General features: G+C 43.4%; 1 protein-coding gene across 3 annotated transcripts; it reads right to left on the reverse strand.

Annotated features, from left to right (window-relative positions):
- Positions 1-893: 893 nt before the first annotated feature.
- On the reverse strand, positions 894-12,894 carry nap1l4a (nucleosome assembly protein 1-like 4a). 3 transcript variants are annotated; one of them, XM_080474893.1, is made up of 15 exons: positions 12,813-12,894; positions 11,580-11,616; positions 10,109-10,175; positions 9,024-9,168; positions 8,246-8,332; positions 6,637-6,771; positions 6,492-6,563; positions 6,271-6,410; positions 6,042-6,187; positions 4,302-4,321; positions 4,089-4,208; positions 3,919-3,954; positions 3,781-3,834; positions 2,653-2,686; positions 894-2,254 (listed from the first exon to the last, which is right to left on the reverse strand). In XM_080474893.1, exons 3-14 carry the CDS (start codon positions 10,162-10,164, stop codon positions 2,681-2,683), a joined length of 1,017 nt encoding a protein of 338 aa, XP_080331019.1. In that variant the 5' UTR covers positions 10,165-10,175; positions 11,580-11,616; positions 12,813-12,894; the 3' UTR covers positions 894-2,254; positions 2,653-2,680. The 3 variants fall into 3 exon arrangements, with proteins under 3 accessions (XP_080331019.1, XP_080331017.1, XP_080331018.1); XM_080474891.1 differs by lacking the exon at positions 2,653-2,686 and having other exon boundaries at positions 12,813-12,879; XM_080474892.1 differs by lacking the exon at positions 2,653-2,686 and having other exon boundaries at positions 10,109-10,187; positions 11,579-11,616; positions 12,813-12,871.
- Positions 12,895-13,154: the final 260 nt, after the last annotated feature.

Here is a 13,154-nt window from a genome sequence, read left to right on the forward strand (position 1 = left end):
TATTGCTTTGGTAATTTTGAATGACTGAAAAGGAGCAGATCATCCGAGTTTCCCTGAACGCTCCGATGAGCGGGTCCCTTTAAATGTCGCCGCAAGGAATTGTGGGGCAGCATGAGCTGGTCTCCTTTGGTAAAGGAAGCATCAATGTTTCCTCGGCTAAAGGAGGTTCTAAAGGAAGCATTGCGCCTCCTTTCCTTATCTTAGTGAGAATTAGAACGTTCTTTATCATGGCCGTCACTTAAATGCTTCTGGGGTTAAGGAGAAGTGGATAGGAAAGGAGATAGGAGGGACTAATGGTCAATAGGAGGGACTAATGGTCGATAGGAGGGACTAATGGTCGATAGGAGGGACTAATGGTCGATAGGAGGGACTAATGGTCGATAGGAGGGACTAATAGGAGATAGGAGGGACTAATAGGATATAGGAGGGACTAATAGGAGATAGGAGGGACTAATGGTCAATAGGAGGGACTAACAGGAGATAGGAGGGACTAATAGGAGATAGGAGGGACTAATAGGAGATAGGAGGGACTAACAGGAGATAGGAGGGACTATTGGTCGATAGGAGGGACTGTTCGGACGCACTATTTGGATGCAAACTGGAGAACAGCTAAAATTCTAATCCAGCCTGTAAAGTCGTATCAGAAGGACTTAAAACCAAAAAACACAAAAATGACTCCGCGGGCACGTTTCCATGTTGCACAACTTTAATAGAATATTTTTACTAACTCTGTACAAATTGAAAAGAAATATTGCGCAAGTAACAAATTGTGATTAAGAACCGGTTAAGGCCATTTGCTAGCACGCGGTCTGACGCGGTGGATCAGAAGATGGCGGACCGCGGCTCAGAGATCCGTCTGACGAGATCTACAATCGTTCTTTTTAAAAAGGGAGTCGGGGGGCGGAGGGGGCGGGTTTGTTTCGCTGCAGGCGAGATCCAAATGGGGTATAGAAAATACAGTGGCACCCTCTTCGACATGTTCTCCACAGACATTCTACTGAATCTTTAGACAATAACAGAAATACTTATATACTCTTATACAACTTTAAATGCTGAATTAGATTACATTGTGTTAATGACAATTGGCAAACAGTTTTATAAAAGAGGACGGCGTGTCTCATTTTGGCTTCTTTACATTTGATGCAAACTTCCTGCACCTTGTCCCGTCACTAAATACCATTTGTTAACGACTCGGTTCCAACCAGGAGATTCTTAAACCAAAAAACTCTTAAAACATCCAGAACAGCCTGAATCTGTCGTTGAAGACGGGGAGAGTCACCAGACTGGGGAGACATTCGTTCTCGTGTCACATAGTAGTAATTCTCTTCATCCTTACCGGCCCGGGTTCAAAGAGCACGTCGGGGACGACGGGACCGATAAGGAAGTCTTGTGGTCTGATTTCGTGCTTCGTTTCCACTCGAGTTTAAATGCTCGTTCAGCCCGATGTGGGCGGGGGGGGGGGGGGGGGGGTCGCAAATCTTCTGCCACGAAAGGTGTTTAACGATCAAAGGTCGTGAATTGGCAGTATGTGTGTATATATATATCTCGATCCGCTAAGGTCGAAGATTTAAACTAGTGGAAACTTGAGCCTTATTAATGTGGCCGGGTCCTTAATGCACCACTGTGTACAGCTGCATGACACCAGAATAAATAGTCCAATGACCTGACAATGAATTAAAAACAAAACAAAACAAAACTCAAAACGTTACATTGTGTGTAAAAAACACCTTTACAAAAAAAACAAAAAAAACAAACAACCCTAGTGAAAGATTAAATCAAACTTTCAGCAGTTTCCTGGTAAACTCACACTTCTCTTGTTGGCAATAAAAAACCCTGAGTAACGGACTTATTTTAAGAAAACTAAAGTTGGGAGCCGTTCCTCTCCTATCTTATGACGACCTTCGGAGTTTGGCAGTAACTTACTCCACCTTACCAAAGAAGAAGACAGTCCCTATATGACGCCACGGGTCAATTAATCCAGATCAATTCCTGCTTGGGGGGGTTTGAATGAAGCCAAAAATAAACAAGGGGTTGTTGGGGGGGGGGATTTGGGCGCAAGACGCAAAGAAAAGAAGTCATGCACAGAGTAAAAACGCAAAGTGTGGCTTGCGCTCTATTCCGTCGGGATGAGTTTGTAAAAGGGCGGAGGAGCTCGCCGAGTGGCTAAGTAGTGAGTGGACAGACAGCAGGTCTCCGCCTCCCCTGGTTACCATGGTTACTGCTGTTTGCATTCAGCAGGCTGAGGCTGTTCTTTCTGTGGATGAAAAACAAGTAAAAAGACATTGGTTAATGTTAAAGGGCCGGTTCATTAAGCCAATGGATGTTTTTACAAGCAGCTAGAAGAGGCGAGAGGCTGAAGAGAAGAGCAAATTAAAGAGGAAAAACCCGGCTTGGATAAATTAATTAAAATAAAAAAGGGAGCAATGTTAGAAACCTGGGATGTGACTAACAGCAGGAAGAACCAATGGAAGGAAACAAAGATGGGAGACGAAGAAGAGAAGCCACGTCTACCCAAGATGTGAGTTTGGGGGCCGTTAAGGCTGCAGACTATCAGGAGAATCGAGGATGAAAAGAAAAGAAAAGAAAAGAAGAGAAGGAACAGAAACCAAAGCTACTCAGTCAGATGAGACGTCATCCTCATTTCTCCCTTACCTAGAAACGCATGGGTGACAATGTTTGATTATTCCTGTAATGGAGGGGAAACACACAACGGCATGGACAAGTTTAATTTGAGAAGTGACGGCGGGCACACGCACAGAAACATCGTCGTCGGCCGGCGAACGAATTCCTGAATGAAAACCAATAAGCGAAGTGCTGACGGCAGGGCGAGCGAGAGAGAAACATATTGAGGGAGGACGAGTCGGGACACAAAGCAGCTCTGTTGGGTCCGTGCAACGAGACGCGCTCACAGAGCACATTGGACTGGAATAGCTCACAAACGCAGCGCAGACTAAATCAGCTAATCCACACATGAATGGCTCCTTCTTCCACTGCCGTTGAGCAATCAGGAGTCTTTAAGAAAACGAGGGCGAGACAAAAGCGTCCCAGAGTGTCTGAGACGGAAATACAACGAGAGGACGTGCATGTGTAGGTGGCGGAGAGAAAGCAAGCGGAGCCGAGGCACATTTATAGTTACATACAATATAATTCCTATGTGTTTGGGCTACATATGGTAAATGGTGGTAGTACGAGGATCCGGAACGAAGTTCAAAGTTAGACGGAGGTTTATCGTATCGAGAGCAGAGATTTAGAGACGAAGGCAGTCACCTGCGTGGAGGTTAGTTATATATATATGTAATAAACTGTTATGTACCATTATATTGTGTTTTCATTCATGTGGACATACGGTAGTAGAGCTTTAAACCAGTTAATCAAACAAAGGTCCCCCCCCCCCGCCGTCATTCAACATAAGAAATACTTGAGTACCTGCTACTGAAACAGAAAGTATTTTCTCCATTTAAATGATGTTTTCAAGGGAAAACGGGAAAACTTCCATTATGGGAGTCTCGTTTCCAGAATGTGGTTTCATTGTAAAAGACAACAGCGCCCACTAGTGGCCAAAGCCACATTTTCAATCCGCTGCCGCGTTAAAACGTGAAACGTTTCCAAAACGATGCGTTTTTCACTTGATGCATCTCTTCTTGTCGCAAACGGAGCCCAAGAAGCGAGGCCATTGCTCACTCTGTCACAATAAAGTCATGATGTTTGCTGTGTGGAGCCAAGCACTTTAAAAATAAAAAATAAAATAAAATAAAAGTCTTATGCAGAAACAAAACTGACCTTGGGGTCAAATTGTTCCTCATCATCATCGTCATCGCCCTCCTCCTCTTGTTCCTGGAAGACAAAAACAAACATTAAAGTTCTATTGTTCCACTGCAACACTTCAGATAAAACTTGTTTTATCGACGCGTCACAAACCTCTTCATCTCCCTCCTCGAGCTCTTCCTCTTCAAACTGCAAAAAAATAGATCAATAAAAAAAGAATGAAGAGCAGCTTTTCTAAATGACATGAGTGCAGCGGAGCGCGCGCGCGTGTGTGTGTGTGTGTGTGTGTGTGTGTGTGTGTGTGTGTGAAGTGACACACTCACACTCTCGTCGTCCTCCAGGGCCTCCCCGGTGAAATACAGCACGGCTCTGGGAACTATTCTTTCGCGGAAGAAATGACCGATCTCAAAGTCTGTGGCTAGAGTGAACTCGGAGTCTTCGTCCTGTAAAAACAGGAGAGCGGCCGGGAGGTTTTCAAACGCGCTCGCCGGTCCGACGGACTCGACTGAATCAGACCGATTTTAGTTTATACTCACCATTTCTCCGTCCGGTGAAGCTGTGAAGCAGAAGATGACATTTTAAATCGACAACAGCGAGAGAGCTTCCCGCTGAAGCTTTTATAGATTCAAGAAGCAACAACCCAAAGTCTGATATTCCTTTTAAGGGAACGTTGACGTTCGTCACCGATGACGCCACAAGTCAGTCACTCAGAGGAAATGAGAGATCATCAGCCAACGGCTCCTGGAAAATGACTCATTTCATCAGTCCTCTAATTTCCAGACAAACATAGAATCTGAATTTCATGTGGAAATGGCTTGGTGCTGTTCATCATCAACCAGCCGATCCTCCCAGGAGCCTTTTTATGATGTTATGGTTATCGAAAGAATTACGTGATAAGAGTCACTAAAAAAAAAAAAAGAAGCTTCCTGTAACGTCCCCACTGACGAGCACAGAACCATGGAGGTGTTTGTAAAACGGCGGCCATATTGATTTCCATCACAATCAAACAGGACCGAGTTTAAAAAGGGTGGAGCATCTGTAACAGTCGTGTGTGTTCACGTGGTCGATGTGTCACACACACACACACACACACACACACACACACACACACACACACACACACACACACACACACACACACACACACACACACACACACACACACACACACACACACACACACACACACACACACACACACACACACACACACACACACACACACACACACACACACACACACACACACACACACACGTCATTGATTTCAGGTTAGCAGAGCGAGCTGGTGAGGAAGACTCCTTTCACCCGGTCTGGTTCAACACAGGCGCCTCCAGATTACTCGTTCACCGTTAAGTATCAAAACTCTTTTTAGTTCAGGGGCCATAACAGTGACAGAATTTAATTTTAATTCCATTTTAATGAAACCGTGTGGTGCACAATACGGTCACGTGTCCACAAAAACTTCTCCTACAGCTGTTGCATTATGGGTGTTTTTACAACCTCACCCTGACAGCGCGGCTTTGAGGCTAATGCTAGATTGCTATCCTTCATGGCAGCGTCACTGATATCTCAGCTCGGGTCTGACGGTTGGGTTGTGACTCTTTAAAAAAAAAAAAAAGTGTTCAGGAAAAATAATAATGTTTTCTCTGAATGTTTTTACAATTTGCTTGGTGATTTCACTTTTTTTTGCCAACAGGTTTTATATTTCAACACCCCTGGCTTAGATTGTGGCTCTTTTGCCAATAAATAAATTAAATGTTTGGGTCCATTGCTGTAATAAACCAAAAGTGACCATTTAACCACAAGTTGAAAAACTATTTGTACATTAATTTAAATGAATTTAAGATGTTTTACACATTACAATTATACAATAGATCCTATTATATTGTGACGTAATGCCCCAATTCAAACTGTTTATTTCATGTTAATACTTAAAAGAAAATAAAAAACCCCACAAAACAATCATATGTTATTCTTGAAAACGGTTTGTCAGTTTTCAATAATATAATATTTTTCATAGCACCAAAACCAAACTGTGGAAAATATTAGAAGAGGTAAATCTGATGTAAAAGTTAGAAAGCTGATTGCAGACAGACTGTGACAGTGAGAAGGAGTCTGGTGCCCCCTGCTGGACACTTCAACTCAGTACATGACACACACCACGTGCACAAAGTAATGCATGGCTGTAAACTGTCACTTTCTCTCACAAGCTTCAAATATGAAATACTTATATATATATATATATAAAAAAATCAACTTGTCTGTGTTCTCACCTTTGACGGGGTTAAAGAAGTTGAAGAAAGAGTCGTTGGGGACCTGTTTGGTGACGGTGCGCACGGTCCCACGGCCTTTATGCTTCTGCTTCTTCTTAATAGTTTTCACCGTCACATCTTTCCCCTTGTGCCAGTCTATCTGACAGCTAGAGAACGGAACCAGGAGCGGGGCAGCGTTAATCAGTGTATGAGAGAAGGCGCACAGTTGAACAAGATGGCGGTGACTCACCCTTCATAGTCGATGATCTCTGGCCCCTCGAATGAGAAGGGATCCGAGGTGTCGGGCTCCGATTTCATCTTATACACTTTAGTGAGGACTGCGTTGTTGAAGTAGCCATTGGGCTCAAAGTGAAACTCTAATGTGAAGCTCTGAGGGAGAAACAACCAGGATCGTTACACGCATTTAATAGAAGTCATTTGCTATGCCGGCGCATCACAACTCTGATTCACCATCGGCTGTCCGGGCTCGGAAAACTTGACTTGAATGTCTTTCAGGTGCTTCAGGATGGGCTCGTCATGTTCCTGCCAGAAAGTCAAAGGTCGGGTTAGGAGTTAAAAAGACGAGGTGCGGTGAAGGGTCGGTAGGAGAAGGTACCTGTAGCATGTCACTGAGCATGTCCACACTTTTAAATATGGTGAGCCAGAACTCGGGGATGCCTTTAGGGTCTTCCTCTGGCGTGGCTTCCTCTTTCTTTGCGTCCTCAATAGTTGCCTTTTCTTTCACCTCCTCCTGCGGGAATTGAGAAACGCACGACTCACAAATCCATCGTAATCACGTAATTTGTAATTAAGCCCAAGTTCTATAATTAATCACTCATCTCTGCCAGCATGAATATGACCCGTTTTTCATAAAGAAAACTGGTGCGGTTAAGGCCGACTGTATCAGTCATATTTTAATCATATTTAGCATGTAGCCTCGTTACCATATGAGCCCAGCAGGTCAACATGTCAGTGGGAGGATTTACGTGATTCCCCTGAACGCATCACTAAAAGCTGTCAGCTCCTGCAATTAAAACCGGACCAACATGGCGGCCCGAACACAAACTTTCTCTTTTATTACTCAAGCGAGAAATAAGCTGAGCAGTTGAAAAGTTAAAACGAAGAAATGTGCATGAGGGGGCGTGGCCTGCGAGTTCCAACAATGTCTTCTCAGAGTATGAACTCTCCTGCCGGGTATGAACTTTCCCCGGCAGATGGCCGACGCCACAGCCAAACTCCTCTTCTTGTTCTTATGATTTCCTCTGGAAGTAAGCAGGGGCCTTTACAGTGAAAGGCAACATGGTTTAAAATCAGGGGTGTCAAATTATTGGACCTGTGGGCTGGTGAGGCTCTAATACGGCCTTCAAACCAGAACGCAAACGGTTGTTTTGCTACTCTTAAGAAATTTGTTTAAAAAAAAAACCAACAACACAGAGACCCGAGCTGAAATATTGATGATGCAGTAATAAACGATGGCAACCGAGCAGCAGCCTCAAAGCCGTGCTGACAAGGTGAATCTGTAAAAACACCCATAATGCAACAGTTGGAGGCTTTTTGCAGGCCATATCACAACAAAAGGTTTCAATTAAATTGGCTTCATGTTGAGATTGTAGTAATTTTCATCCATAATTGTTTGGTTTTGTTAAAAAAAAAAGAAAAAAGGACATTTCCATCATGCATACGCTGCACCACAACAAAGAAAAACTCTATTTTCGACGTGTTCTAAATTAGAAAAACTGGAGCAGGTAGAACAATCGTTCAACAAAATATCCAAGAGTGGCCCTACTTGGGTTGGTACCAACAGGTATTAATAACAGAGTTAAGATATATCCGACAACAAAAGCAGTTCAATGTATTCCTGTTAAATGGAGAAAACTGGAGCTGCTGACAGACGATGTGTGGATTGAGATGAAACTGGACTGTGGCCCTGATTGGAACCCAATATCTCAGATTCGCACTACCTTTTTTATAAACATTCCATTTTTTATTCATATACGAGTGCTTTTATATATTACAACATATCAATTTTAAATGTATTTTGCAGACTTGTATGTATTTGATGCCAAAGGGAGCAGCACCTGCAATTTCATTATATCACTCATATAATGACAAATAAAACATTCTATATGTTTTCCCCGGTAACACACAGCATCATTTTAGATTTTTTTTTTAGGTTTGTTTCTTGTCGTATGTCGTGGAAAATCCTCATTAAAAGCTGAACTTACAGCAAGCTCCTCGTCTTCCTCTCTGTCACTGTGCCACTCGCACTCCTCGTCTGTGGGCTCCACGGTTCCCGTGGCGATTTCTCGTCTCTTGACACAGAAATTAAAGAAATAGTGATTAATATGGAGAAGGGTTATGGTACAGGAGGAGTGAAACTACATGGGTAAACATTCACTGCTGAGGCCACGGCCACGGCCACGGCCACGGACACACACACACACACACACACACACACACACACACACACACACACACACACACACACACACACACACACACACACACACACACACACACACACACACACACACACACACACACACACACACACACACACACACACACACACACACACACACACACACACACACACACACACACACACACACACACACACACACACACACACACACACACACACACACACACACACAAACACACACACACACACACACACACACACAAAACAGGTGCAGCGGGATTACAGCCGTCACTCTGCACGGCGAATAAGAATGGCGGAGTTCTTGTCACTAAATCTGGAAATAGCCTCGACTGACAACGGAACAGTCGGCTACTCGTCGTGGTAGTTTTCGATTTAGCACTGAGGCCATGCCCCCGCTGACCTCGGGCGGCCAGAGAGACACAGACGAGCGGCCATTAGTGCAGCAGAAATCCACAAAGCCTCGTTGTTTTTAAACTCATATTTGGTCTGCATGCATATAAAAATGTGGATTCTAAGCAAGTGGGTGGAGCTTAACGGACAGGAAACGTTCGGCGTACCTTGTCAAACAGTGGCTGATAGAGGGCAGCATACTTCCGCTCCAACTCGTGGACTTCCTCGTAGAATTTCGCCTCGATGTTAGCACATTGCACTTGTAGCCTTTTCAAGGCGTGTACTCGCCTCTTCACCACTTTGGGGAGCATGCTGCAAGAGGACACAAGGATGGCTTTCATGTGAATACAACTCAACAGTAAAACTTAATACACAGAGAGGAATAGTAGTCCTGAAGTAACTGGGAAAGAAAAGTCTAACGCAGCATTTGTTGGGAATCAACAACAAAATTTGTTTTGTTAGAAAGAACTTTTAAAACTATGAGCGAGCAGTAACAGTGAACATTTGTTTGCAGGAAAGTTTCTTAAAATGAGAAAATCCATATCCCCCCCCCCCCCCCCCACACCCCCCCCCCCCCCCCCAGTAAATCAAACCATTCTGAGATAACGTTACATGAATTTGACGAGGGTATGGCAACATAATGCGACATGAAATGAAAACAAATCTGGAGAAAGCAACTACTGTTAACATAACTTAACAATCAGTGAAACAGACATCAAGTTAAAGTTGACATAGGAGCGTGTGTACATAACGGGAGACGCTGTTGACACGGTGATCAGGAAGTCCAGAGTCAATCACGGCAATAAGATAAGCCACTAAATAGGACGAAATATTGAATCAGTGAGAAGTTTTTTTTTTTTGTTTTTTTTAAAGTGGTAGTAAAATCTCTTTGGTCCATGGGCCTTATGTATAACACCCCTATTTAGAGTCAACTAAATCTTGTTGCACAACCAAACTTTTACTGGAGGCACATATAAATACACCAAAAATCACATGTCTATAATCTAAAAAAAAAAAAAAAAAAGCCTCTACATGGGAATAAAAATGCTGTTATACAAGTGTTATGATGTCAAAAGGGCAAAATACAATCAATAAAAATCCCTGATTCTAATTCTGTACGCTGCACCGACCTCAAAGTCAAACTTTGAAAAATGGCGACTCGGTTGATCGAGAGTCAAACTGATGTGAACAAGCCAACGTTACCATTCCAATAATTCCATTAATCTGAAACATGTTTACCATCTGTACTGACCTTTCCATGACGTGGAAGCTGACAGGTCTGTCCCCCTGTCCAACCGGATTTTGCATCCCGTCTTCCCCTTTATACCCCGCCAAAAAAAGAAAAACGCGGAAGGCAAGATTAAGGGCGTGTTTGTCACAATTCCAACACTGTCGGTTGGTCTGCATCGTTCAAGAGGAGAAAAACCTGTAATGTACCTTCAACTGCAGCTTAGTGAAGAGTACCAATACAATATGAATCAAACAAGAGTACGTAAAAAAAAAATAAAACAGTCTATGTTTGTTTTAACTTATTATTTCCAAACAAGAAAAGGTTAAAACTTTCAGGCGGATAACTAAAAGTTAGATTTATGTGGATTACTTCATCTGCACGTAGATGTGGGTGTAACACTGTACAATCACATTCTTCTTAAATGTGTAATTCTACAGGTAATGACTGGAAATTTAGGAATCACAAGTCGACACGTCACTAGCGTTGCATTTAGTTCCTTCTTTGTCTGCACAGGCAGTGGTGCCTGCGCGACAATCCCTTGGCCACATTGCTTTGGAAAGAAAACATGGGCGAGATGAGCAATGGCGTCGTCGTCGACAACGACACTTTAGCTCCGTTGAGCAAAAGGACTAGAATGTGACAGTTAAGTGTAAACTGAGTGGGATGCGAAACCTTTTCAAAGCTGTGAGAAAATATTGCCTTTGGTTTTCAGTATTATTTACTGTGAATTGACAGTAATTTACATTGATACCCCCCCCCCCCCTCAAAAGAAAATGCTAGGTGTGACAACTTACAGAGAGGTTTGTCTTTTGCGCCCCTGTACACATTACTTTCAAATGAAAACGCACGACTTTCGCTATCTGGAGCCGCTAAAAGCTAAACTTTTTGAAAACAGCTCCTAAAGTGTACATTTTTGAAACAAGCTCGAACTCGGAAACGGGGCAAATGCATGTGCAGTAAATAGTTCTGCACATTCTCAGTAGATGGGACATTAACAACAATGTTTTCCTCCGGGGTGTCATGACTCCCAGTCCATATTCTCCTGGGACTTGGTGGTTTTATAGTTGAGAGTCACTGTAAAAACACACACTGTCATCGTTAATGTTCATAGTGAATTGTTCTCCGTATCAGCGTTTCTGCCGTTTCCATGTAAACGTACGCTGGCTTTCAAAATGTTGCCCAGTAACTACGAAACTTTTCTGAACTCAAATCAATGCGTTTTCACTTGAAATGATGCGTAAACGTGACTCGGAATCATGGCTGTTATTTGAGAAATAAGTAATAAGTGATTAGGATGTTGAGAAGCAATATAGATAGTGTTTAATGAAACAAGTTTAGAAACAAATGAACTATTCCCATGTTGTCAGGGCCTAAAAACTGACTTGAAACGACGCAAATGTTACAAAGTCCTCATCTGATCAAACAGGAATGACAGTGGCTCACATTTTACAAATGTGTACTTCAATAAGAACCAGGAAACTTTTGTTTTTACCTTAATGGCTTCGATGTCCGAGTGTCAGCTCTCTCCTCTGTTTAGAAGCAAGAGATTTCCGTTAGTTATATATATATATATATATATATATAGGGAGAGATATGCGTGCACACACATCAGGAACAGTAACGGGTGATAGAGTAACGAAGAGTGAAAGGAGAACCTGCGACATTGCACACATTCCTCAACAACACATGCTGTTCTCCACTGCAGGTCCCCACTATTAAACTGTCATTTAAAAAAATTAAAAATGGAAACAAATAAGCTGGGAATATGAGTGCGTTGAAGGGAGGCCCACTTTAGTGAACTTTGACAGATCAAGAGGAACACGACTGTTGGGCAAGCGCAGGCCGATGACGCATTGACATGCTAAACGGAGCTAGGCTAATGACGAGCAGAGTTGGCATGTGTCCACTTATACATCGTATACCGTTCCCCTGGCACGTGACAATGACATATCAGATCCGAACAAGCTTAAATGGGACTATTTGTTAACATACGATGAGCAGTCAACATGCTGTGGTGATCGTTGAACCAGTATGGGCGGTGCCAAACGTCTGACAGGAGCTAACCTCGGTGTTTCGGATTAGCTGGTTTCCCGGTTGACTGATGGCCGACTACCTTCAATGCCCGTCGTTGTCGGTAAAAGCAGATGTATAAATCTTGACCCCGTAGATGCCCTGTCCTCGTGAACGCCGTCTAACCACGTTTACAATACCATTTAAAAGTGTCGCACCTTTTGTGAGACAAATTTTAACACCCGCCTTCACTCGCAGCAGCAACGGAGTGCTAAAAGGAAGTCGGTCAACAGTTAACAAGGAAACCAGTTGATCCGAAACACCGGGCTAGCGGGTTAGCCAACGAGTCAACGTGCTTACCACAACGCCTGGGCGACGGACAGCGAAAGACAATTACAACCAATTTACAGTAAAGACATTACACCGATTGGGGATGAAAACAAAGTACTCCGAGTCCTCGACGCAGTGCGACTCTCTTATGTTGTTCGATATTGACCGACCGCATCCAGCCTTCAATCGGCCGCATCGATGAGCTAACATAGCTAGCCACCGTTAGCTCGCAAACAGATAGAAATACCCGGAATCGGAGCGTTAAATTCGGGGACGCTGGCAACTGAGCGGCCGCTAGATTAATCATACCGCTCTCGGTATTACCGAGAAATACCTTAACGTGTCACATGAGCGACACCTCGGTGCACAGTGTGTCTTTTCTTACCTCCTCACGAGCGGAATTCACGCCAGTCGACTCGCTCACGCGCCCTCGCTTGTCCCCCTGCCGACACGCGCGAGACACATGCACGCGCTTCTGGCTTCTGGCTTCTGATTGGACAACGGGTGGTGCTGCGTTCACGTGCTTCCTCTACCTGTAAACCAGCGTCAACCATTTAATCTTATTCCAATTCTAAAAATGAATAATAAAAAGGTGTTATTTCCTGAGTTTGGTTTTCATTACTGAGTACTGTGAAAATTATAAGAGTGGTGATGCACACACACACACACCCACACACACACACACTTACTTTATTTACAACATATCAAAAATATACTTTTCACATTA

The sequence above is a fragment of the Lipophrys pholis genome, assembly GCF_963383615.2.
Source record: "Lipophrys pholis genome assembly, chromosome: 11".
Classification (NCBI taxonomy): domain Eukaryota; kingdom Metazoa; phylum Chordata; class Actinopteri; order Blenniiformes; family Blenniidae; genus Lipophrys; species Lipophrys pholis.